The 23,799-nt window shown below is 36.0% G+C and overlaps 1 protein-coding gene and 1 long non-coding RNA gene across 8 annotated transcripts; both read right to left on the reverse strand.

Annotated features, from left to right (window-relative positions):
- Positions 1-6,614: 6,614 nt before the first annotated feature.
- LOC117240986 lies at positions 6,615-10,200 on the reverse strand. 3 transcript variants are annotated; one of them, XR_004494851.1, is made up of 5 exons: positions 10,042-10,200; positions 7,208-7,299; positions 6,946-7,090; positions 6,721-6,861; positions 6,615-6,654 (listed from the first exon to the last, which is right to left on the reverse strand). It is a non-coding gene; the product is annotated as an uncharacterized LOC117240986 (long non-coding RNA). The 3 variants fall into 3 exon arrangements; XR_004494852.1 differs by having other exon boundaries at positions 6,933-7,090; XR_004494853.1 differs by lacking the exon at positions 10,042-10,200 and adding an exon at positions 7,609-7,623.
- An 11,546-nt stretch (positions 10,201-21,746) lies between these two features.
- Positions 21,747-22,786, reverse strand: LOC117240987 (translation machinery-associated protein 16 homolog). Of its 5 annotated transcripts, none has more exons than XR_004494855.1 (5): positions 22,768-22,786; positions 22,370-22,461; positions 22,108-22,252; positions 21,883-22,023; positions 21,777-21,816 (listed from the first exon to the last, which is right to left on the reverse strand). XR_004494855.1 is itself a non-coding variant. In XM_033506993.1 (2 exons), exons 1-2 carry the CDS (start codon positions 22,450-22,452, stop codon positions 22,150-22,152), a joined length of 186 nt encoding a protein of 61 aa, XP_033362884.1. In that variant the 5' UTR covers positions 22,453-22,486; the 3' UTR covers positions 22,095-22,149. The 5 variants fall into 5 exon arrangements, 1 of the variants encoding a protein (XP_033362884.1); XR_004494856.1 differs by lacking the exon at positions 22,768-22,786 and adding an exon at positions 22,563-22,581; XR_004494857.1 differs by lacking the exon at positions 22,768-22,786 and having other exon boundaries at positions 21,747-21,787; positions 22,370-22,480.
- Positions 22,787-23,799: the final 1,013 nt, after the last annotated feature.

Raw genomic sequence — 23,799 nt, forward strand, 5'->3', positions numbered from 1 at the left:
GGAATAACCTTCGCGGTCTTTCATAACCGAGAAGATCATCTTGTAATATTAGATTCATTTCAACCCCTACTTCGAGCGTTTTCTGCGGCTTATAATTTCGAATCAGATTCTCTATCGCCTGCTTGTATTGTATATTCGTGATATGGAACAAATCTACCTCATGCCTCCCCCACTCGCAACTTTAGCACTCAAATACCTGAAGGCTCTTTCTGGGATTCTTCCGGGTATCCTTAATTTACCAATTTTTATTGCCGGGTCTTTAATAAACCAGATGTCTTTTTCGCTATTACCTGGAACATTTGACTTTTCTCTGCTGATATTTTTATGCCCCGACCTCTCCAGGTATTTCTGAAGCTCGTCTATCTGGCTTTGTGCCGCCCTCGTATTTTCACCAAGCAAGACGATATCGTCTGCGAAGGCCAACACAGAGACTTTGTTCCCTTCATTTATATTAATGCCTCCGATATTCTTTTCGATTACTTCAAGCAGCGGTTCGAGACACAAGTAAAATAGCAGCGGTCATAAAGGATCACCCTGCTTGGCTCCTCTGAGAACTTCTACCTCGACCTCTATATTATTATTCGCTTTGATCGTAGTTTTACATCCTTTGTACATTTCATTTATAATTTCAATTATGGGGGTCGGAACGCCTTTTCTCGCCAGACATGGTTTTATAGCTGAATGGGGTATAGTATCGAAGGCCTTAGAGATGTCCAATATTGTGAAAATTCCCCTTCGATTTCCTTTACTATAATTTAAGGCTGCGCTCATTAGGTCAATATTGATTTTACATCCACTTTCGGATGTAAATCCTTTGTGCCTTTGTTGAGAATTGTGGATCTTTGAAGCCGAAATAATGTTATAGGAACATTAAATGTATATTGACAGTTATTACTAAAATAATGATATATTTATTACATGAACGCTTCTATATATATTTATCGATTCACACTTGCACGCGTCTCAGAACCTTCTACACCCGACTCTTCATCGACGACTCTTAACCGACTGACTGTTTACATTCCTTTGTTTCGAGACGCTGCGCACACACACATACTACCACACACTGATATATACATATAAGTATTTCTACTACGCACTTAACTCAGTCCAGCACAGAAAATTACACATATCTCAACACACCTCCTTAATTTTTTGTGCTGCATATTTATAGTGGGTCTCGTTGTAACTTTTTTGAAATCGACTTAAATAATTTACACTATAGCTAACGTCTAATCTTGTTCCAGTACTAATATATAACAAAGCTCCTATGAGATTTCTATATCTTATATCGTCTAAAGCTGATTGTGCGGGTTCTAAACTTAAGTTTTGTTCCATTGGTGTAAAATATAATTTACTGCTTTCTATATTATAATGTTTCGCTAATGACTCTATATAACTACTTTGATCCAGTTTCATCTCACACTTCTTATTATCGTATTCAATGTTTATTCCTAAGTAAGTCTTTACTTCACCCAAGTCCTTCATCAAAAATTTGTTTGACAATTTTTTTTTTAATTTCATCGATTTTTCTTATGTTTTTTCCACATATTAATAAGTCGTCTACGAATAGAATTAAATATATAACATCATCGCTCTCATACTTCATATACAGACAATAATCGCTCTTACTTCTTTGAAATCCTACTTTTTTCATATATTCGTCGAAACATTCATACCAAGCTCTTGAACTTTCACGCAATCCATATAACGCTTTTGATAATTTACATACTTTCCCGCTTTTATCGTCGTAACCTATAGGTTGTTTTACAAATACTTCCGATTTTATAGTTCCGTTTAAGAAAGCTGTTTCTACATCCATTTGCATAATCGTCAAACCATATTGACAACAATAAGATAGCAATAACTTCAACGTTTGCATTTTTGCTACTGGAGAGTATAAATCTTCCAGTACTTCTTTTTGTTGGAAGCCTCGAACAACTAGTCGCGCTTTCTTACGATTATCAGATTTATTCGTATATATCCATTTCAAGTCTAATACTTTTTTGTCTTTTGGTTTTTCTACTAATTGCCAGGTCTTATTTTTCATTAAACTATTCATTTCTCGATCCGTTGCTTCTTTACATGAACCGCTGTCATCTCCACTTAAAGCTTCTTCATAGGTTTCATAGGACTGTGTGCACTAACTATATTCACATAAATGAAATATGAGCTCGTTTGACCATATCTTTGGGGTTTCTTTCTTTCCCGTCCTGACCTTCTCAAATTACTTTCTGTGTCCTCAAGTTTTTCTTCTGATTCGTTACTTAAATTTCTCTCCTTTTTTATTGCAACCTGCTCGCCCTTTTCGTTTACATCCGAATGTTCGTCAAAAACCTTTTCTGTCTCATTGCCTGGTCCATCTTCTCCTCGAAATCCTACTAAATTATCATCTTCACCTATAAATTCTACGTGTCTTGCAATTACAATTTTATTATTAACTAGTATCCTATATCCATTGTTTTCATAACCTACAAGTATCCCAGTGTCTGCTTTTTTTGTCCCATTTCGCATTTCTTTTAACTTCGGGTATTCTTACGAAAACTCTACTTCCGTACAATCTTAAATTATTTATATTCGGTTTCCTTTTTAAAAATATTTCAAATGGTGTTTTATTTTCATATGTGTTTGTAACGGTTCTATTTTTGAAGTACGCCGCGGCTCTAACTATTTCCGGCCAATATTTAATATTCAGCTTTGAATCATGTAATAAGCATCTAGCGGAATTCATGATTGTTCTATTGTGGCGCTCAGCTGTTCCATTTAACTCGTGAACATAAGGTGGGCATGGTTCTACGACAATTCCCTTTTCCCTAGTTAGATTGTACATGCTTTTGTTCATATATTCTTTTCCATTATCGTATCTTAATCTCTTTATCTTTTTACCAGTAAGATTTTCGACTTTGTTTATGTAATCAAGGAAGCAATTGTAAGCTTCACCTTTTGATTTCAAAGTATAAATCAATGCACACTTACTGTAGTCATCTATAAATGTCAAGAAATATTTGGATCCATCAAACCCGGTATTATTATGAGGTCCATTTAAATCGGTATGTACTAATTCTAAAATCTCGCGTGCTCTTCTACGGTTATTTTGGAAGGGTACATTTCTACATTTTTAACATGAGATTCTTGCCTTTCAATGTAACTACTTATCTTATATAAACCATGATCTTTGAATGCTATCCCTATCAACTTTCTGTATTTGTTATATATCTTTAAAGTATTTCCTGCTGAGACTATCTTATTTTCATTCGTTACTCTCGCATGGCTAATTAAGTTATTATCCATTTCTTTCACGTAAAATACATTAGACATTGTAATTTTAATCCTCCTTTTGTTTACTTCAAAGTAAGTTAAAATTTTTCCGACTTTTGTCCCTTTTAGACTTCTACCGTCTCCTAACTTCACATTTATCGGGTTTTTTAAATTTTCGTACTCAACAAAATAAGAGTCATTATATATAATGTGATCTGAACATCCACTATCCAATATCCAATCTATTTTTCGCGTATCGCTAGTACATACCGTAATTTCATTTTTATTATTTTCGCGCTCTACTCTCGTTAGGACAGATCCAATTTCTTGGTCGTCGTAGCCCTCGTTGTGTGAATAATTTGCGTCGTGTTGACTTGCCTCGTAGTAGCGTTGTTGCCGGCCTCTGCTTTGTCCTCGTTGGCCAAATCCTCGCTGGCCGTATCCTCGTCTTCTTTGGCCAAAACTTCGTCCGCCGCGACCCCTATTCTACTGCGGCTGATACGCACCTCCTTACTGTTGCGTTCTTCCATTGTTTGCGCCATTGTTTCCGCCTCTATACGTGTTTGTGCAATTTTTTGCCATGTGACCGTACTTTCCACAGCCATAGCACTTTATGTCCTTTTTTCGGCTGTAAATACATTTGACTTTGTTCTATCACTTTCTTTCTTGCTACGCGTTTCTCACATTATAATTTTATTTTTCAAAAATTCACAAGTCCGATCACTTTCTTTCACTGAGTCGATTAAGTCACCAACATAGCTCAATGATTCTGGTAGTGCTTTCAGCATGTAGTCGAGTTTTTCACGTTCGCTTACATTTGCATCGGCACTCTTTAATTCATTGATAGTTTTTTCAAATTTCGTGAAAAATGAATTTGATTCTTCAAAGTCTTTCAACGTCATCATGTCTAGTCTACTTCTTATACAAATTTGCACTGCTGTTGATTCCTTCATATACATCTCATCAAACTTTTGCATTATTTTTAAAGCAGTGTCTTGATCACCAACAAATTCTAATTGCTCATTCGTTATACTACTACAGATGTAGTTCATCGCCCATTGATTCTTTTCATCCCACTTATCTTGCGCATCCGTGTCCATTTTCTCTCGTGTAGCCGGTTCATAACATTTTTTACACTTTAGATACATTAATATTCTTTTCTTCCACATTCTGTAATCGCGTCCATCGACTATTTGAACCTTAATTTCGTCGTCCTTTGGCATCTTGATTCGTTTTCTATATTCACACCTTTTTTTTTTCAAAAAATAATTCTCTTTATTATCCAAAATCTTTTTATTTGTTCTACCAATAGCCTTTTTATCTCTTCAGAACTTATTTCCACTTTTTTATTCCTTTTTATAAATCGACTTTTATACATTCACTCCCGGTTACACGTGGTTCCATAACCTTAAATCTCGGCAACCACGATCTTCTACCATGTTGAGAATTGTGGATCTTTGAAGCCGAAATAATGTTATAGGAACATTAAATTTATATTGACAGTTATTACTAAAATAATGATATATTTATTACATGGACGATTCTATATATATTTATCGATACACTTGCACGCGTCTCAGCACCTTCTGCACCCGACTCTTCATCGACGACTATTAACCGACTGACTGTTTACATTCCTTTGTTTCGAGACGCTGCGCACACACACATACTTCCACACACTGATATATACATATAAGTATTTCTACTACTTAACTCAGTCCAGCACAGAAAATTACACATATCTCAACAGCCTTATATTTTGATCTATACCCCGTCTTAGCCGCCCATCGAGGATTGATGAGAAAATGCGGCCTAGAATTGGGCCGATCGTAATGGGTCGCCAGTTCTCGACCATATTTCCATCTTTATTAGCCTTCCATGCGGTCGGAAAATAGGAACTATACCATAATATATTTGTCGGAGATGAAAGAACACCGGAGCCTTTGGAATTTTGGATAATCCCGCAACATTGTAACCTAGAGTCTACTATAGCTGTAAGTGAACAATTGTAGTTATTCAATCCGAGTGTAATTGTTCGAGAGTTGTGATAATGAGCTTTGGCTCGAGGCGACAGTCAGTCGCCGAACGTAGCCGCGGTCACAGGATGAACGCTTTGTCTAACAAAGGCATGGAATAATTCTATAGCTCTCCTTAAGAAGGAAATAGTTGTAACACTCGACAGTAAACATTCCAACGGTCCCTGTCCCGTAGCTCGCCACACGCAGACCCTGTTCTTCGAGTGAGATGATCGAGTAGGATCGATCGTATATATATATATGTAACTATGCACTAAATTTGAAACGTATGCGATGTATTGAAAGTTTTAAAAGTTTCTTTCAAGTTTCAGATATTTAATCTAAATTAGAGATATATTAGTAAAACATGAAATGAAATATATATATTTACATTATAATTTTTAAACATATTCGTATTTTTAAACATCATTAACTAAATTTCTAAATAATTAAGAATATACTGCTTCTTATTAAATAGGTACGAAATGTTTTTATTAGCGAGAAGCTATTAAAAGTGATGGTTGACAAATTGTATCGATATACCACAAGTTGACGAAGTATACCAGTAATAATTTAACAAAGCAAATTCTTCACTGCGATTTTCGAGAGAAATTCCTTGGAATTGGAATTGTTGTAACGAACGCAGCTGCATTTATAACATGCGACATAAGTAAACTCTTTTATATACTAAGCTATTTGATTAATGCTAAGTATGTAAGAAATCTAAAAAGCTTTTAAAATCGTATATTTATCATTGTACTATTGATTTTCCTACCATTTCGAAATGTACAACTTTGAGAGCAATTACTATATCTTCGTTCTTAAATAATGGAGCAGCTAGCGAAAAAAATGAAGGAAAGGCGGAGAAACGATGCAGAATATTCATAACGTGCACGTGATTCATCTGCATGTTTCAGTTTTGTTGTATATTTCACAATCGAACATTTTCTTTTCTCTGCTATCGTACTCTTGTATCTTGTGACGTGACTGTTTCTCGTGGGAGATAAGAGCAAGACGAAATACGGTTTCTAGCATTTCGCAAACAAAAAAGGACGAAACTGTTCGCTTTTCTTCTGTTTTCTTGTTTTTAAATAGAGATGAAAGATAAAAAGACATATCTACAGAATTTATTCTATTTCCATTACACTATTTTCATCTAAATCAATTGGCTTGCTGAATAAATTCTTCTTGTTTACAGGCATAGCTAATATAGATTTGGATAGTCTAATATGGCTTATTTTCATTCTTTTTCTTAGCTCTAATACTTTCTTTAAATCTTTCTCGCCAAACCTTATAAATTTAAAATTATTCGCACACTGTAATTCATTATTCCAATTCAATAACATTTCACACTGAGTTGCATTTAAAATATCAGAAATTTCTGAAAAATAAAGGAGGTTTTGTACATCAGGATATATTGAAAATAAATTTGGCTGTAATTCTTTACCTATTCCACGTGTATGATATTCTCCTAGTTCTTTCTACTCTAATTATATGTTCCCTCCTAGCATGCTGTCTACTCCTGTTGCTACCTATAGACCTTTTAATAGTAATTTCTTCCATTTCTTCATCATTTCTTGCTACATACCTTTTGATCAAATATAGAACTATAACTAATCACATCTTTAATGTACAATCTCTGTATCATCATGTGTATACATTTTTGTTTTACCTCCGTTTCTAACAAACTTGCAGTTATCTCTGGAGTATAGGGTCACACGCCTGGAATCATATTGTTTCTGATCCACGATATTTTCTCTCCTATTGAATTCTGTTTTATCAAGCAGGACATTTCTGCCTTCTGTCTATTTGATATTCTGAAACAAAACACATTGTCCATTTCCTTCTTTATTACACAAAAGTATTATATAATCATATAAAATAAATGAAATGTACATAACAAAATCACATAATTTAATAGTAATTGTATTTACTTTTTGGCTTTTTTCGTAATAGCGATAGACCTTCTGCTATTTGGGTGTATCATTTTCTTTGGCTTCAGGAATTCTTTTCTCATTGCAGTGGCCTATAAAAGACAACAAAATAAATTAGTTAAAATATTACCATGGCTATGAATTATTTCGATTATCCTAATCATCAAAACGCCAACTCAGGCTATCCGTTTACTCAATGTATAATCATGCACAGGCGAATCGTCGACAGTATCACACGCTTAGAAGCACTAATAGAGTAGACAAAACATCCTACATGCCACAGCTATCGCAACAATAACCAGATAGCAACGGATAGGCGCCTCTGATATACACCCGACGATAACCGCTTCAGAGGGACTAAAACCTCAGTACAAGAAGTCTCCCAAATCAGCGTTCTATACCTCTTTGTTATAACACCCTGAACCGTCACTCTGTTGGATTCATACAATAAATTTTACCACTATATCTAAAGTTTAATTCTTTAACTTAGTTGTGAAACGTTCGAACTGCGACTCGAGGAGATCACCGGTGATTTGTCAATTTCGTGATTTGTTGTGTCTCGTATATGATAACAGCAACGACGGCGACGCCTATCGATAGTAAAAGTAATATCGAAGTATACCTTCCTACCATGACATTTCCGGGCTAACAAACTTCAAAATTGGTTTCTTTTGTTTCAAGATATTTTTAGCTATTTTTTTTTAATCTTATAATGATAACCTATTTTAAAATGTGCAATGTTCGATAAATGTACATTAGTAAAATTTCATACAAAGTTTTTGGGAATCCGTATTATACTCAGCGAGCAGAAAACGAAGACTTGACGGAAGTTGACAACAATGGAGATAAAAGTCTTTATCGTAATATTGTTTTTATTGATTTTAACGTCAGATGGAACGGGTTTCGACAGAAAACGATCCACCAAATTTCAAAGAGGTAACGAGCAAACTTCAAGTAAAAACGAGCAGAAGTCAACACCCGATTATTATTATTACTGCGACTCAACAGAGTTTGGAGTAGTATTATACAAAAGATTCCGTATTTGCGTTCTTGTTCGCCGTGCGACATGATAGAAATTGATTTCTCTTCCGCTTGTATCAGATGCGGGATTTTGGTTGATCCTTTTTCACCGGTCTCGATTATCCTATTTCTCTTTATTCGCCTATTTTTTAAACACATATATAGATTTTTTACGATTATTTATATTGTTCATGACATCATTTGACGAATTCTTCGAGAACTTCGCAAGGGAACCAAGACATAAATGATATTTAAAATGTTTATAGCAGTTCTGAAGTAAAGAGAAGCGATATTAGTTTGAAATGATGGATCATTTCAATGACTTTATTATTTATTGCCTTAATAGCTATCTACATATTATTTTAGTTGCGTTTTTCTTTTGGATCGGAAATGACTATCCTGTGTTTCGTCAATAATTTGTCTTGCTTCTCTTGGTGCATTTCTAAATGTAGTATTGACATAAATGAATTTTTTACTGCAAGAGTTAACATCACTTTTTCTCGACTTCTCTTTTAGGTTACAAGAGTACAAAGCTATATATAGGCCAAAACATGTATGTATCTTTCGATAAAAGATAAATTTTTATTCAAAACCTACGAGACTGCACGCAGATATTTCAAATTGCAGCGAATATTATCACGAATACTTCGCGTTAAACGTGTTATATCTTTTAACATTTTCCGAGACGCGTAAACATCTGCAAGCTATTTATCACTTTATTCGATTGCATATTGTAGCGGCATATGAGTCATAGGACGATGCGAATCGAGAGTAACTCATGTTGTTGTTTTGCCGCGGGGCATTGATACCGTCTCGAGGTACGAAACTTGATAATAAACGAACTCCGGACAGAACAATATCGCCGCTACGCGCAACCGTCAACCGAAGTCGAATTTAAATTCGTTAGAGGGAGATCGTTAGAAGAGTACTGCCGATAGTTTTAAATACATTTGACTACACCAAATATCAACTCGTCTCATCACTATATACACCAACGCGTTTAATCAACCTCCACATAATCGAGAAATGATTTCAAATTTGACCCACGTTTCTATCGACTTCGCTTTCTTCTTTATCTTGGAAGAAATGCACATTCACTATTTATCAGCTAAGCGAACTCGAAACGAATGAAAATTCCCAACCACCACGTAGACCAAAGCCTATCAGCCTTTTCCGAACCTGTAGGTTACAACGAGATTCTTAATTAATTAATTCGTTTCTTACAGGCTACAGAGTCTGAGAATAAAGAATTTTTTGACCGTTTTGTTACGACCTATGTTAAAACCACATCATAGGAATAAGATAATAATACAGATCGTAATCATTATATATCGGTACATACTATCAATTTGATTGTGCAATTAAATAACATAATATCAAAAGTAATCAAATGTTGGGATACTTTTGCGCGATAGTGTATATGTGTAAAATAATATGATTCTATAAATTCATTCACAATAAATCAAAAACAATGTTGTGTTGCTTATTATAGTAAACAATCCAACCATTTAACTGTAAGATATTTGGAAAGTTCATGTAACAAGCATACAATATGCCACCCGGAAGGTACCAACTACGTTCCTCTATGAAATTAGTACAAATGTTTCAAGACTTATATATTATTAACATTTCACGCAACGTTTTTATAAGATACGTTAATCCGTAGAAATGACCCGTCGCAGTAAATTTATACATAGATCAGAGTTAGAAAATACAAGATATTTTCTCTGAGTATACGAAGTTAAAATGGTGTTGGACGCAAATTAATTGGTTGGAAAGAGGCGCCTTGAAGCGTACTAAAAGAGGTAGCTTACCTCGTTGAAATACCATGGAACGAAACCCTGTTGGGCAATGGGCATTCTGCTGTAGCCTGGAATTCCTTTTGCTCCCGTATTCTTCTTCTGTTTTCCGTGGTTTTTGTTACAACACTCGCGACGTTTTCATTCAAACGAACACACAACGCATAAACGGAGAAAAACAAACGTTGAAGGTTGCGTCGCGTCATGCGAATCACTGACGCTACACTTATACGTTGGAAACAGGAACGAAACCGACGCAGGTGCAACACGGGGCCCGTGAAATGTAAACTATCGAACTACGTATAATAGCACACGAAAGTATTTCTATTGTTTGTATATATATATATATATATATGTATAAGATTTATAAAATGAATGCTCGGTAAAATGTCTGTGATAAATAATACCAATTAAAATGGAAAAATGTTTAATTGCATTGCTTCGACTATACATATACATATACTTAATGTGACTTACTTTGTATGAGAAAAATTCTGTTTGTCAATTCGATATCGAGAGCTGATAATGCTAACATACGATGAAACGATAACAGAAGAATCCGAATATTCAGAACTTTTCACGATATATGTTAAATAATATTATGAAATAAATTAAATACTTACCCCGCATTACTTCCAGCGTACGTGTTCACGATTCTCGGCGAAACCGAATATGGCAGCAGGAAATCAACCAATCACAACTTCGGAAGAAAGTAAAGCGCGGGAAGAAATCGCGGCATCCAGCTTCCTGCGAATCTATTCTCGATCTCGATGTAAGCAGTAATCTTTCGATAATCATTTTGCAAAATGGCGTGTCTTAAACGAAGTGTATAGTAAAATTCGTATTTGAGAGACGCATAAATAAACGATATCAGGCTATTTCCCGCGAGAAATTCACGTTCGGTTGCAACATAACATGTCACGTATGTATTTTCGTCGAAAAGTGATTTCGAGGGACGTGTATATGTACGTATCAAGTTACTTGGCGAAAGTGCAATGACAGACTGTGACTTTAAAACAGTAAGTATGTAAGCCTATGTTTGTTGTCCGAGAATTGGAAGAATCTGTCATGTTTTGTTTACGTCGGCTGTAATGGAGTGGTGTTTTTGTCTTGTGGTAACTGAATATCTCAAACAACAAACTCGAGATTTCAATCGATCTTCGAAAAGGAGTCATACCCATTGGCCTTGGGTCAGTTGTGATTTCATTAACTTTTTAATTCATAATTGATAACATAAGGTTATTGTAAGACCGATGAAAATATGGATAGCAACCAATTGCAATTGAATATCTGGCCTGTTTTGCACTATTGAAATTTTGCAAGTCACTAAAGTTACCAGCATTAATATGTTCCCTTGCACAAGTTTGACGATAAAACAAATGAAATTTTACTAATTGCAAGTTATTTGATTATTCTATTTAACGAAAAATTATAAAATCATAAAATAGAATTCTATATAACCTGTAAATCGTAACTTGTCAATCTACTAGTACATATATTATAAATTGGTAAGCTTTTGTGTGTGGGGGAGGGGGTGCTAGATGTAACACTGATACGACATTTTGAAAAAATATTTAATTATAATCATGAAAGGCGTTATTGAAATATTGAGTTTTTATTAATGTTCCTTGCAACTTCGAGTTTGCGTACTATATTTAAAATGTACATAAGATATAAAGTATATTGACAAGTAACAGTCACAAAATTGTTTCAAATGAGGATAATCATCCTAATATCAACTTATCAATTGTGATCTGATAAACAAGAATTCAAAATACAGTTAAACTGTGTTCTACATACAATAATCTTTTTCGGAGGAGATTTAAATATATGAACATATTGTGATATTTTGTCCATAATAACATGAATAATATAAAGTTTCGTATTACATATACTCTATTTTTTAATATATTCTGCATATCTCATTTTATGACAACAGACAAGCAAACTATATTCCCATTATAAGCTTCGCTCTAATTTCGCATCGTTTCACCTGAATATATCGTGAAATTTCATCCCGTCAAAATTTTGCGTCAATCTTTTTTATCTTAAAGGATTAAAAACAGTTGCAAAACGCCACGGTGTTTCGGGGTTTGTTTAAATTTCCGCCAAATGAAAAATGGTAGTTACTAACGGCACGTCTGGTTACAATTTTCGTTTACAATTCTTTTGGCGAGTAAATATGACGTGCTGGGTCGATACTAAGTAGTCGGTTGTCCCTGAAATTTGAACTGTTGAGAACGAGGTAATAACAGGGCGACTGGTTTGTTGCTGTGTAACGTATACACGTTTCTGAATAGTTTTCTACTGTAAATGAAATTAACTGCTACCCGACGGAGTTTCGACGTAGCGATAAACACGCCACTGAAAAAAGCGACGAATGGGAATGGAAAATACGTAAAGATTTTTTTGACAAAATAAAGAATCATTTTGTCAGATTTCAAGAAGAGTTTGGGTAAATTCAATTTATGCTCTTTGCTACTTGACTTACGTTTATAACACTAAAAGTTATCTTTACAAGCAGCGAAGTGATTTAGTTTCATCCGTAGTTCGGTTGCTTCCAATTTTTTCATTTTCACATTGTGTAAATTTCGACCAATTGCGGGGAGACGTAATCGCGAGGAGAGACGTCAACGGGGGTCGTAAATCCCCGTTACGATTATAACAATCGGCACCACGAATTGATCGATCCCCTGATTTCCGTTGAGATAATAGGGGTGATTGAGTTTGTATAACACTGTGATTCACAGAATTATAAATTATATATTTCCAACACTTAGATTACACTAACGTAGAGAAATAAATAGTTAACAACTTGTCGCGCGAAGATGCGATAGATATGTACGCTAGAGCAGGGCTCTTATAATGGAAATTAATGTATTAATGGACTTAGCACTATAATATATTTAGGAGAGAAGATGTGTGTTCGACAACACCGAGAACCGACAAAAGATTTGCGTGAAGTATGCGACTCTCGCGCTATGTGTAAACTGCCGCGTTAGGCGTTAGTTTTTAGACTGTCTGTCGCTCTTTTTCTAATACGGGAGAAAAGTTCGGTGTGGGTGTGCCCCTGTGCCTAAAGAACGCGGATTCGTTGTTCCCACTTTCGTTAGGAAAAGCGAGGGCAACGAACCGCGGTGTCGATTGGTCATGACCTGCACTACTGCTCGAAGGGATGAGTAGGGAGTCTCCTACCATCGTGGTGGATAGATGACTGTGTGCGTGAGAAAAACCTAGCTTGTTTTATTACAGGGCTATTCTATGATCCCTTCCAGTTCCTTCAAATAATCGTTGAACTGGCCCTTACTCTTATTAGAGGAACAATACCCACTGACGCAAAATACGTCACAAACCCTGAACCCTACAATCCCTACATTTCTTATCAGGGTCTCGCTTGCCGCATGTTTTCCATTAAACAGGGTGACCCATATCGATGCATCCCCACCCTCGTCATTAAACCAAAATGGCAACTGCCTATAGGGCTCGGAGATGACCACAATGTCCACCCTGCTTTCGCATACGCACTGCATCATTAGGTCTTGCGCAAGCCTGCATCTATTTAGAGTTATTTGTAGAACCCTAACTGGGCCCCCGTCTATTCCTAACACCTAAACGCTCCATAGGGCACGCCAACGAACCCGTTACATGCCTTGCATTTATGCCACCATGTTTCAGACACATTGCGCATCTCGGCTCTTTATCACAATCTCTCATTATATGCTCAGCGCTGCCGCTCCTCCTACACAACTCCCTGCCATGACATGCAACAGTACGCCCTGCCGCCACATGCCCCAACATGTGGCACCTATAACAACGCCGAATATTAGCTAACTGCCTTACAGAAGCTATCGTTAACCCCGTTCTCAGCCTCCTCTCTCTCGTCACTAGGCACTCCACTCGCTGGGCGGACCACCACCGCCTCTTGCGTGCCCCATGGTGCCGCTTTTATCGATTTGACTTCTATATCCGCATTCTCCTCAATTGCCCACTGCGACCTGATCTCGTCCACCAGCTCTTCTTTGCTGGTGAGGGGATCGATGTTCCTTATTTGTAGGGTCGCCCTGTTCACCAGAGCGGCCACCTTCGTACTATCACTCAAGGCGGCTCTCAATTTGGCCGCCTCCTCGCTAACCCCCACCGTCCTATCGAATTCAATTAGGCCCGCTCTCGTCCTACGGACCCCCGTGGCTCCCTCCAATGAACTCCTCACCTCCATTATCCTCTTATAAACATGAAGCCATTCGCAACCTTCCCTTCCTCCACCTTAATTAGAATGGCTTCCTTCCTCCTCCTGTTCCTTGGTACGCTCTCTCTTCGGCACCAACCTGCCGTTTATTTCCCGGACGCACCATCGGGGTGGCTTGCTCTAAGGAAGCTTTCCTCTTCCTCTTCCTTTTTTCTACCCTCATCCACCCTTCAGAGTCCTCGCTGAAGTCACCCCTTATCGCTCTGTTCTCCCTCCCACACGCCTCGGCGTATGTGACCTCTCCTCTTCGGGGCCTCTTATACTCCCCAGCTCTCATAATTTCAGCCGGCGATACTATCTTTCTTTTTGGGTATCCGCCCTTAGCTATCGTCACTTCTCTCTTCATCTCTGCCCTGTCTGCCCTTTTTTTAACCTCGACAGGTTCTCTCCTTCTCCTTCTTCCTGTTTCCCTGTGATCCCCACACTGCTCCAAGGAAGACAGGATGCTTTTCATCAGGTTGCCATGTCAGCACATGCCCTGTCACGATCAATCCATTGAAAACTGCGTTTATGAATTTCTGGAAAACAGCTGGTGAATTGCATAATCCGAACGGTACACTAATAAATTCATACTGTAGGAACTGTAAATGCTGTATATTTCCTGCTACTTTCTCCGACATGAACACGAAAGAATCTATTCTTGGGGTCCAACGTACTGAATACTATCGATCCCTGTGACAAATCTAATTGATCCTCGATCAAGGGTAGCGGGTATCTGTCTTTCACTACCTTTCGGTTCAGTCGCCTATAGTCGACGCAAATTCTAGTTGAACCATCTTTTTTTTCAATCAACGCGATCCGGCTTGCATAGTCGGAATGTGACTGGCGTATTATTCCGTCATTCAGCCACATTTTGATCTGACCGTTGACTTCGACCTTATCTTGCGGGAATAACCTTCGCGGTCTTTCATAACCGAGAAGATCATCTTGTAATATTAGATTCATTTCAACCCCTACTTCGAGCGTTTTCTGCGGCTTATAATTTCGAATCAGATTCTCTATCGCCTGCTTGTATTGTATATTCGTGATATGGAACAAATCTACCTCATGCCTCCCCCACTCGCAACTTTAGCACTCAAATACCTGAAGGCTCTTTCTGGGATTCTTCCGGGTATCCTTAATTTACCAATTTTTATTGCCGGGTCTTTAATAAACCAGATGTCTTTTTCGCTATTACCTGGAACATTTGACTTTTCTCTGCTGATATTTTTATGCCCCGACCTCTCCAGGTATTTCTGAAGCTCGTCTATCTGGCTTTGTGCCGCCCTCGTATTTTCACCAAGCAAGACGATATCGTCTGCGAAGGCCAACACAGAGACTTTGTTCCCTTCATTTATATTAATGCCTCCGATATTCTTTTCGATTACTTCAAGCAGCGGTTCGAGACACAAGTAAAATAGCAGCGGTCATAAAGGATCACCCTGCTTGACTCCTCTGAGAACTTCTACCTCGCCCTCTATATTATTATTCGCTTTGATCGTAGTTTTACATCCTTTGTACATTTCATTTATAATTTCAATTATGGGGGTCGGAACGCCTTTTCTCGCCAGACATGGTTTTATAGCTGAATGGGGTATAGTATCGAAAGCCTTAGAGATGTCCAATATTGTGAAAATTCCCCTTCGATTTCTTTTACTATAATTTAAGGCTGCGCTCATTAGGTCAATATTGATTTTACATCCACTTTCGGATGTAAATCCTTTGTGCCTTTGTTGAGAATTGTGGATCATTGAAGCCGAAATAATGTTATAGGAACATTAAATGTATATTGACAGTTATTACTAAAATAATGATATATTTATTACATGAACGATTCTATATATATTTATCGATTCACACTTGCCCGCGTCTCAGAACCTTCTACACCCGACTCTTCATCGACGACTCTTAACCGACTGACTGTTTACATTCCTTTGTTTCGAGACGCTGCGCACACACACATACTTCCACACACTGATATATACATATAAGTATTTCTACTACGCACTTAACTCAGTCCAGCACAGAAAATTACACATATCTCAACACACCTCCTTAATTTTTTGTGCTGCATATTTATAGTGGGTCTCGTTGTAACTTTTTTGAAATCGACTTAAATAATTTACACTATAGCTAACGTCTAATCTTGTTCCAGTACTAATATATAACAAAGCTCCTATGAGATTTCTATATCTTATATCGTCTAAAGCTGATTGTGCGGGTTCTAAACTTAAGTTTTGTTCCATTGGTGTAAAATATAATTTACTGTTTTCTATATTATAATGTTTCGCTAATGACTCTATATAACTACTTTGATCCAGTTTCATCTCACACTTCTTATTATCGTATTCAATGTTTATTCCTAAGTAAGTCTTTACTTCACCCAAGTCCTTCATCAAAAATTTGTTTGACAATTTTTTTTTTAATTTCATCGATTTTTCTTATGTTTTTTCCACATATTAATAAGTCGTCTACGAATAGAATTAAATATATAACATCATCGCTCTCATACTTCATATACAGACAATAATCACTCTTACTTCTTTGAAATCCTAATTTTTTCATATATTCGTCGAAACATTCATACCAAGCTCTTGAACTTTCACGCAATCCATATAACGATTTTGATAATTTACATACTTTCCCGCTTTTATCGTCGTAACCTATAGGTTGTTTTACAAATACTTCCGATTTTATAGTTCCGTTTAAGAAAGCTGTTTCTACATCCATTTGCATAATCGTCAAACCATATTGACAACAATAAGATAGTAATAACTTCAACGTTTGCATTTTTGCTACTGGAGAGTATAAATCTTCCAGTACTTCTTTTTGTTGGAAGCCTCGAACAACTAGTCGCGCTTTCTTACGATTATCAGATTTATTCGTATATATCCATTTCAAGTCTAATACTTTTTTGTCTTTTGGGTTTTCTACTAATTGCCAGGTCTTATTTTTCATTAAACTATTCATTTCTCGATCCATTGCTTCTTTACATGAACCGCTGTCATCTCCACTTAAAGCTTCTTCATAGGTTTCATAGGACTGTGTGCACTAACTATATTCACATAAATGAAATATGAGCTCGTTTGACCATATCTTTGAGGTTTCTTTCTTTCCCGTCCTGACCTTCTCAAATTACTTTCTGTGTCCTCAAGTTTTTCTTCTGATTCGTTACTTAAATTTCTCTCCTTTTTTATTGCAACCTGCTCGACCTTTTCGTTTACATCCGAATGTTCGTCAAAACCCTTTTCTGTCTCATTGCCTGGTCCATCTTCTCCTCGAAATCCTACTAAATTATCATCTTCACCTATAAATTCTACGTGTCTTGCAATTACAATTTTATTATTAACTAGTATCCTATATCCATTGTTTTCATAACCTACAAGTATCCCAGTGTCTGCTTTTTTTTGTCCCATTTCGAATTTCTTTTAACTTCGGGTATTCTTACGAAAACTCTACTTCCGTACAATCTTAAATTATTTATATTCGGTTTCCTTTTTAAAAATATTTCAAATGGTGTTTTATTTTCATATGTGTTTGTAACGGTTCTATTTTTTCAGTACGCCGCGGCTCTAACTATTTCCGGCCAATATTTAATATTCAGCTTTGAATCATGTAATAAGCATCTAGCGGAATTCATGATTGTTCTATTGTAGCGCTCAGCTGTTCCATTTAACTCGTGAACATAAGGTGGGCATGGTTCTACGACAATTCCCTTTTCCCTAGTTAGATTGTACATGCTTTTGTTCATATATTCTTTTCCCTTATCGTATCTTAATCTCTTTATCTTTTTACCAGTAAGATTTTCGACTTTGTTTATGTAATCAAGGAAGCAATTGTAAACTTCACCTTTTGATTTCAAAGTATAAATCAATGCACACTTACTGTAGTCATCTATAAATGTCAAGAAATATTTGGATCCATCAAACCCGGTATTATTATGAGGTCCATTTAAATCGGTATATACTAGTTCTAAAATCTCGCGTGCTCTTCTACGGTTATTTTGGAAGGGTACATTTCTACATTTTTAGCATGAGATTCTTGCCTTTCAATGTAACTACTTATCTTATATAAACCATGATCTTTGAATGCTATCCCTATCAACTTTCTGTATTTGTTATATATCTTTAAAGTATTTCCTGCTGAGCCTATCTTATTTTCATTCGTTACTCTCGCATGGCTAATTAAGTTATTATCCATTTCTTTCACGTAAAATACATTAGACATTGTAATTTTAATCCTCCTTTTGTTTACTTCAAAGTAAGTTAAAATTTTTCCGACTTTTGTTCCTTTTAGACTTCTACCGTCTCCTAACTTCACATTTATCGGGTTTTTTAAATTTTCGTACTCAACAAAATAAGAGTCATTATATATAATGTGATCTGAACATCCACTATCCAATATCCAATCTATTTTTCGCGTATCGCTAGTTCATACCGTAATTTCATTTTTATTATTTTCGCGCTCTACTCTCGTTAGGAAAGATCCAATTTCTTGGTCGTCGTAGCCCTCGTTGTGTGAATAATTTGCGTCGTGTTGACTTGCCTCGTAGTGGCGTTGTTGCCGGCCTCTGCTTTGTCCTCGTTGGCCAAATCCTCGTTGGCCGTATCCTCGTCTTCTTTGGCCAAAACTTCGTCCGCCGCGACCCCTATTCTATTGCGGCTGATACGCACCTCCTTGCTGTTGCGTTCTTCCATTGTTTGCGCCATTGTTTCCGCCTCTATACGTGTTTGTGCAATTTTTTGCCATGTGACCGTACTTTCCACAGCCATAGCACTTTATGTCCTTTTTTTCGGCTGTAAATACATTTGACTTTGTTCTACCACTTTCTTTCTTGCTACGCGTTTCCCACATTATAATTTTATTTTTCAAAAATTCACAAGTCCGATCACTTTCTTTCACTGAGTCGATTAAGTCACCAACATAGCTCAATGATTCTGGTAGTGCTTTCAGCATGTAGTCGAGGTTTTCACGTTCGCTTACATTTGCATCGGCACTCTTTAATTCATTGATAGTTTTTTCAAATTCCGTGAAAAATGAATTTGATTCTTCAAAGTCTTTCAACCTCATCATGTCTAGTCTACTTCTTATACAAATTTGCACTGCTGTTGATTCCTTCATATACATCTCATCAAACTTTTGCATTATTTTTAAAGCAGTGTCTTGATCACCAACAAATTCTAATTGCTCATTCGCTATACTACTATAGATGTAGTTCATCGCCCATTGATTCTTTTCATCCCACTTATCTTGCGCATCCGTGTCCATTTTCTCTCGTGTAGCCGGTTCATAACATTTTTTACACTTTAGATACATTAATATTCTTTTCTTCCACATTCTGTAATCGCGTCCATCGAATATTTGAACCTTAATTTCGTCGTCCTTTGGCATCTTGATTCGTTTTCTATATTCACACCTTTTTTTTTTTTTCAAAAAATAATTCTCTTTATTATCCAAAATCTTTTTATTTGTTCTACCAATAGCCTTTTTATCTCTTCAGAACTTATTTCCAATTTTTTATTCCTTTTTATAAATCGACTTTTATACATTCACTCCCGGTTACACGTGATTCCATAACCTTAAATCTCGGCAACCACGATCTTCTACCATGTTGAGAATTGTGGATCTTTGAAGCCGAAATAATGTTATAGGAACATTAAATTTATATTGACAGTTATTACTAAAATAATGATATATTTATTACATTGACGATTCTATATATATTTATCGATACACTTGCACGCGTCTCAGCACCTTCTACACCCGACTCTTCATCGACGACTATTAACCGACTGACTGTTTACGTTCCTTTGTTTCGAGACGCTGCGCACACACACCTACTTCCACACACTGATATATACATATAAGTATTTCTACTACTTAACTCAGTCCAGCACAGAAAATTACACATATCTCAACAGCCTTATATTTTGATCTATACCCCGTCTTAGCCGCCCATCGAGGATTGATGAGAAAATGCGGCCTAGAATTGGGCCGATCGTAATTGGTCGCCAGTTCTCGACCCTATTTCCATCTTTATTAGCCTTCCATGCGGTCGGAAAATAGGAACTATACCATAATATATTTGTCGGAGATGAAAGAACACCGGAGCCTTTGGAATTTTGGATAATCCCGCAACATTGTAACCTAGAGGCTACTATAGCTGTAAGTGAACAATTGTAGTTATTCAATCCGATTGTAATTGTTCGAGAGTTGTGATAATGAGCTTTGGCTCGAGGCGACAGTCAGTCGCCGAACGTAGCCGCGGTCACAGGATGAACGCTGTGTCTAACAAAGGCATGGAATAATTCTATAGCTCTCCTTAAGAAGGAAATAGTTGTAACACTCGACAGTAAACATTCCAACGGTCCCTGTCCCGTAGCTCGCCACACGCAGACCCTGTTCTTCGAGTAAGATGATCGAGTAAGATCGATCGTATATATATATGTAACTATGCACTAAATTTGAAACGTATGCGATGTATTGAAAGTTTTAAAAGTTTCTTTCAAGTTTCAGATATTTAATCTAAATTAGAGAGATATTAGTAAAACATGAAATGAAATATATATATTTACATTATAATTTTTAAACATATTCGTATTTTTAAACATCATTAACTAAATTTCTAAATAATTAAGAATATACTGCTTCTTATTAAATGGGTACGAAATGTTTTTATTAGCGAGAAGCTATTAAAAGTGATGGTTGACAAATTGTATCGATATACCACAAGTTGACGAAGTATACCAGTAATAATTTAACAAAGCAAATTCTTCACTGCGATCTTCGAGAGAAATTCCTTGGAATTGGAATTGTTGTAACTAACGCAGCTGCTTTTATAACAGGCGACATAAGTAAACTCTTTTATATACTAAGCTATTTGATTAATGCTAAGTATGTAAGAAATCTAAAAAGCTTTTAAAATCGTATATTTATCATTGTACTATTGATTTTCCTACCATTTCGAAATGTACAACTTTGAGAGGAATTACTATATCTTCGTTCTTAAATAATGGAGCAGCTAGCGAAAAAAATGAAGGAAAGGCGGAGAAACGATGCAGAATATTCATAACGTGCACGTGATTCATCTGCATGTTTCAGTTCTGTTGTATATTTCACAATCGAACATTTTCTTTTCTCTTCTATCGTACTCTTGTATCTTGTGACGTGACTGTTTCTCGTGGGAGATAAGAGCAAGACGAAATGCGGTTTTTAGCATTTCGCAAACAAAAAAGGACGAAACTGTTCGCTTTTCTTCTGTTTTCTTGTTTTTAAATAGAGATGAAAGATAAAAAGACATATCTACAGAATTTATTCTATTTCCATTACACTATTTTCATCTAAATCAATTGGCTTGCTGAATAAATTCTTCTTGTTTACAGGCGTAGCTAATAGAGATTTGGATAGTCTAATATGGCTTATTTTCATTCTTTTTCTTAGCTCTAATACTTTCTTTAAATCTTTCTCGCCAAACCTTATAAATTTAAAATTATTCGCACACTGTAATTCATTATTCCAATTCAATAACATTTCACACTGAGTTGCATTTAAAATATCAGAAATTTCTGAAAAATAAAGGAGGGTTTGTACATCGGGATATATTGAAAATAAATTTGGCTGTAATTCTTTACCTATTCCACGTGTATGATATTCTCCTAGTTCTTTCTACTCTAATTATATGTTCCCTCCTAGCATGCTGTCTACTCCTGTTGCTACCTATAGACCTTTTAATAGTAATTTCTTCCATTTCTTCATCATTTCTTGCTACATACCTTTGGATCAAATATAGAACTATAACTAATCACAGCTTTAATGTACAATCTCTGTATCATCATGTGTATACATTTTTGTTTTACCTCCGTTTCTAACAAACTTGCAGTTATCTCTGGAGTATAGGGTCACACGCCTGGAATCATATTGTTTCTGATCCACGATATTTTCTCTCCTATTGAATTCTGTTTTATCCAGCAGGACATTTCTGCCTTCTGTCTATTTGATATTCTGAAACAAAACACATTGTCCATTTCCTTCTTTATTACACAAAAGTATTATATAATCATGTAAAATAAATGAAATGTACATAACAAAATCACATAATTTAATAGTAATTGTATTTACTTTTTGGCTTTTTTCGTAATAGCGATAGACTTTCTGCTATTTGGGTGTATCATTTTCTTTGGCTTCAGGAATTCTTTTCTCATTGCAGTGGCCTATAAAAGACAACAAAATAAATTAGTTAAAATATTACCATGGCTATGAATTATTTCGATAATCCTAATCATCAAAACTCCAACTCAAGCTATCCGTGTACTCAATGTATAATCATGCACAGGCGAATCGTCGACAGTATCACACGCTTAGAAGCACTAATAGAGTAGACAAAACATCCTACATGCCACAGCTATCGAAACAATAACCAGATAGCAACGGATAGGCGCCTCTGATATACACCCGACGATAACTTCAGAGGGACTAAAACCTCAGTACAAGAAGTCTCCGAAATCAGCGTTCTATACCTCTTTGTTATAACACCCTGAACCGTCACTCTGTTGGATTCATACAATAAATTTTACCACTATATCTAAAGTTTAATTCTTTAACTTATTTGTGAAACGTTCGAACTGCGACTCGAGGAGATCACCGGTGATTTGTCAATTTCGTGATTTGTTGTGTCTCGTATATGATAACAACAACGACGGCGACGCCTATCGATAGTAAAAGTAATATCGAAGTATACCTTCCTACCATGACATTTCCGGGCTAACAAACTTCAAAATTGGTTTCTTTTGTTTCAAGATATTTTTATCTATTTTTTTTTTAATCTTATAATGATAACCTATTTTAAAATGTGCAATATTTGATAAATGTACATTAGTAAAATTTCATACGAAGAAAGTTTTGGGAATCCGTATTATATTCAGCGAGCAGAAAACGAAGACTTGACGGAAGTTGACAACAATGGAGATAAAAGTCTTTATCGTAATATTGTTTTTAGTGATTTTAACGTCAGATGGAACGGGTTTCGACAGAAAACGATCCACCAAATTTCAAAGAGGTAACGAGCAAACTTCAAGTAAAAACGAGCAGAAGTCAACAACCGATTATTATTATTACTGCGACTCAACAGAGTTTGGAGTAGTATTATACAAAAGATTCCGTATTTGCGTTCTTGTTCGCCGTGCGACATGATAGAAATTGATTTCTCTTCCGCTTGTATCAGATGCGGGATTTTGGTTGATCCTTTTTCACCGGTCTCGATTATCCTATTTCTCTTTATTCGCCTATTTTTTAAACACAAATATAGATTTTTTACGATTATTTATATTGTTCATGACATCATTTGACGAATTCTTCGAGAACTTCGCAAGGGCACCAAGACATAAATGATATTTAAAATGTTTATAGCAGTTCTGAAGTAAAGAGAAGCGATATTAGTTTGAAATGATGGATCATTTCAATGACTTTATTATTTATTGCCTTAATAGCTATCTACATATTATTTTAGTTGCGTTTTCTTTTGGATCGGAAATGACTATCCTGTGTTTCGT

Source organism: Bombus vosnesenskii, unplaced genomic scaffold, assembly GCF_011952255.1.
Source record: "Bombus vosnesenskii isolate JDL3184/JDL3185 unplaced genomic scaffold, Bvos_JDL3184-5_v1.1 scf7180000015136, whole genome shotgun sequence".
Lineage (NCBI taxonomy): Eukaryota > Metazoa > Arthropoda > Insecta > Hymenoptera > Apidae > Bombus > Bombus vosnesenskii.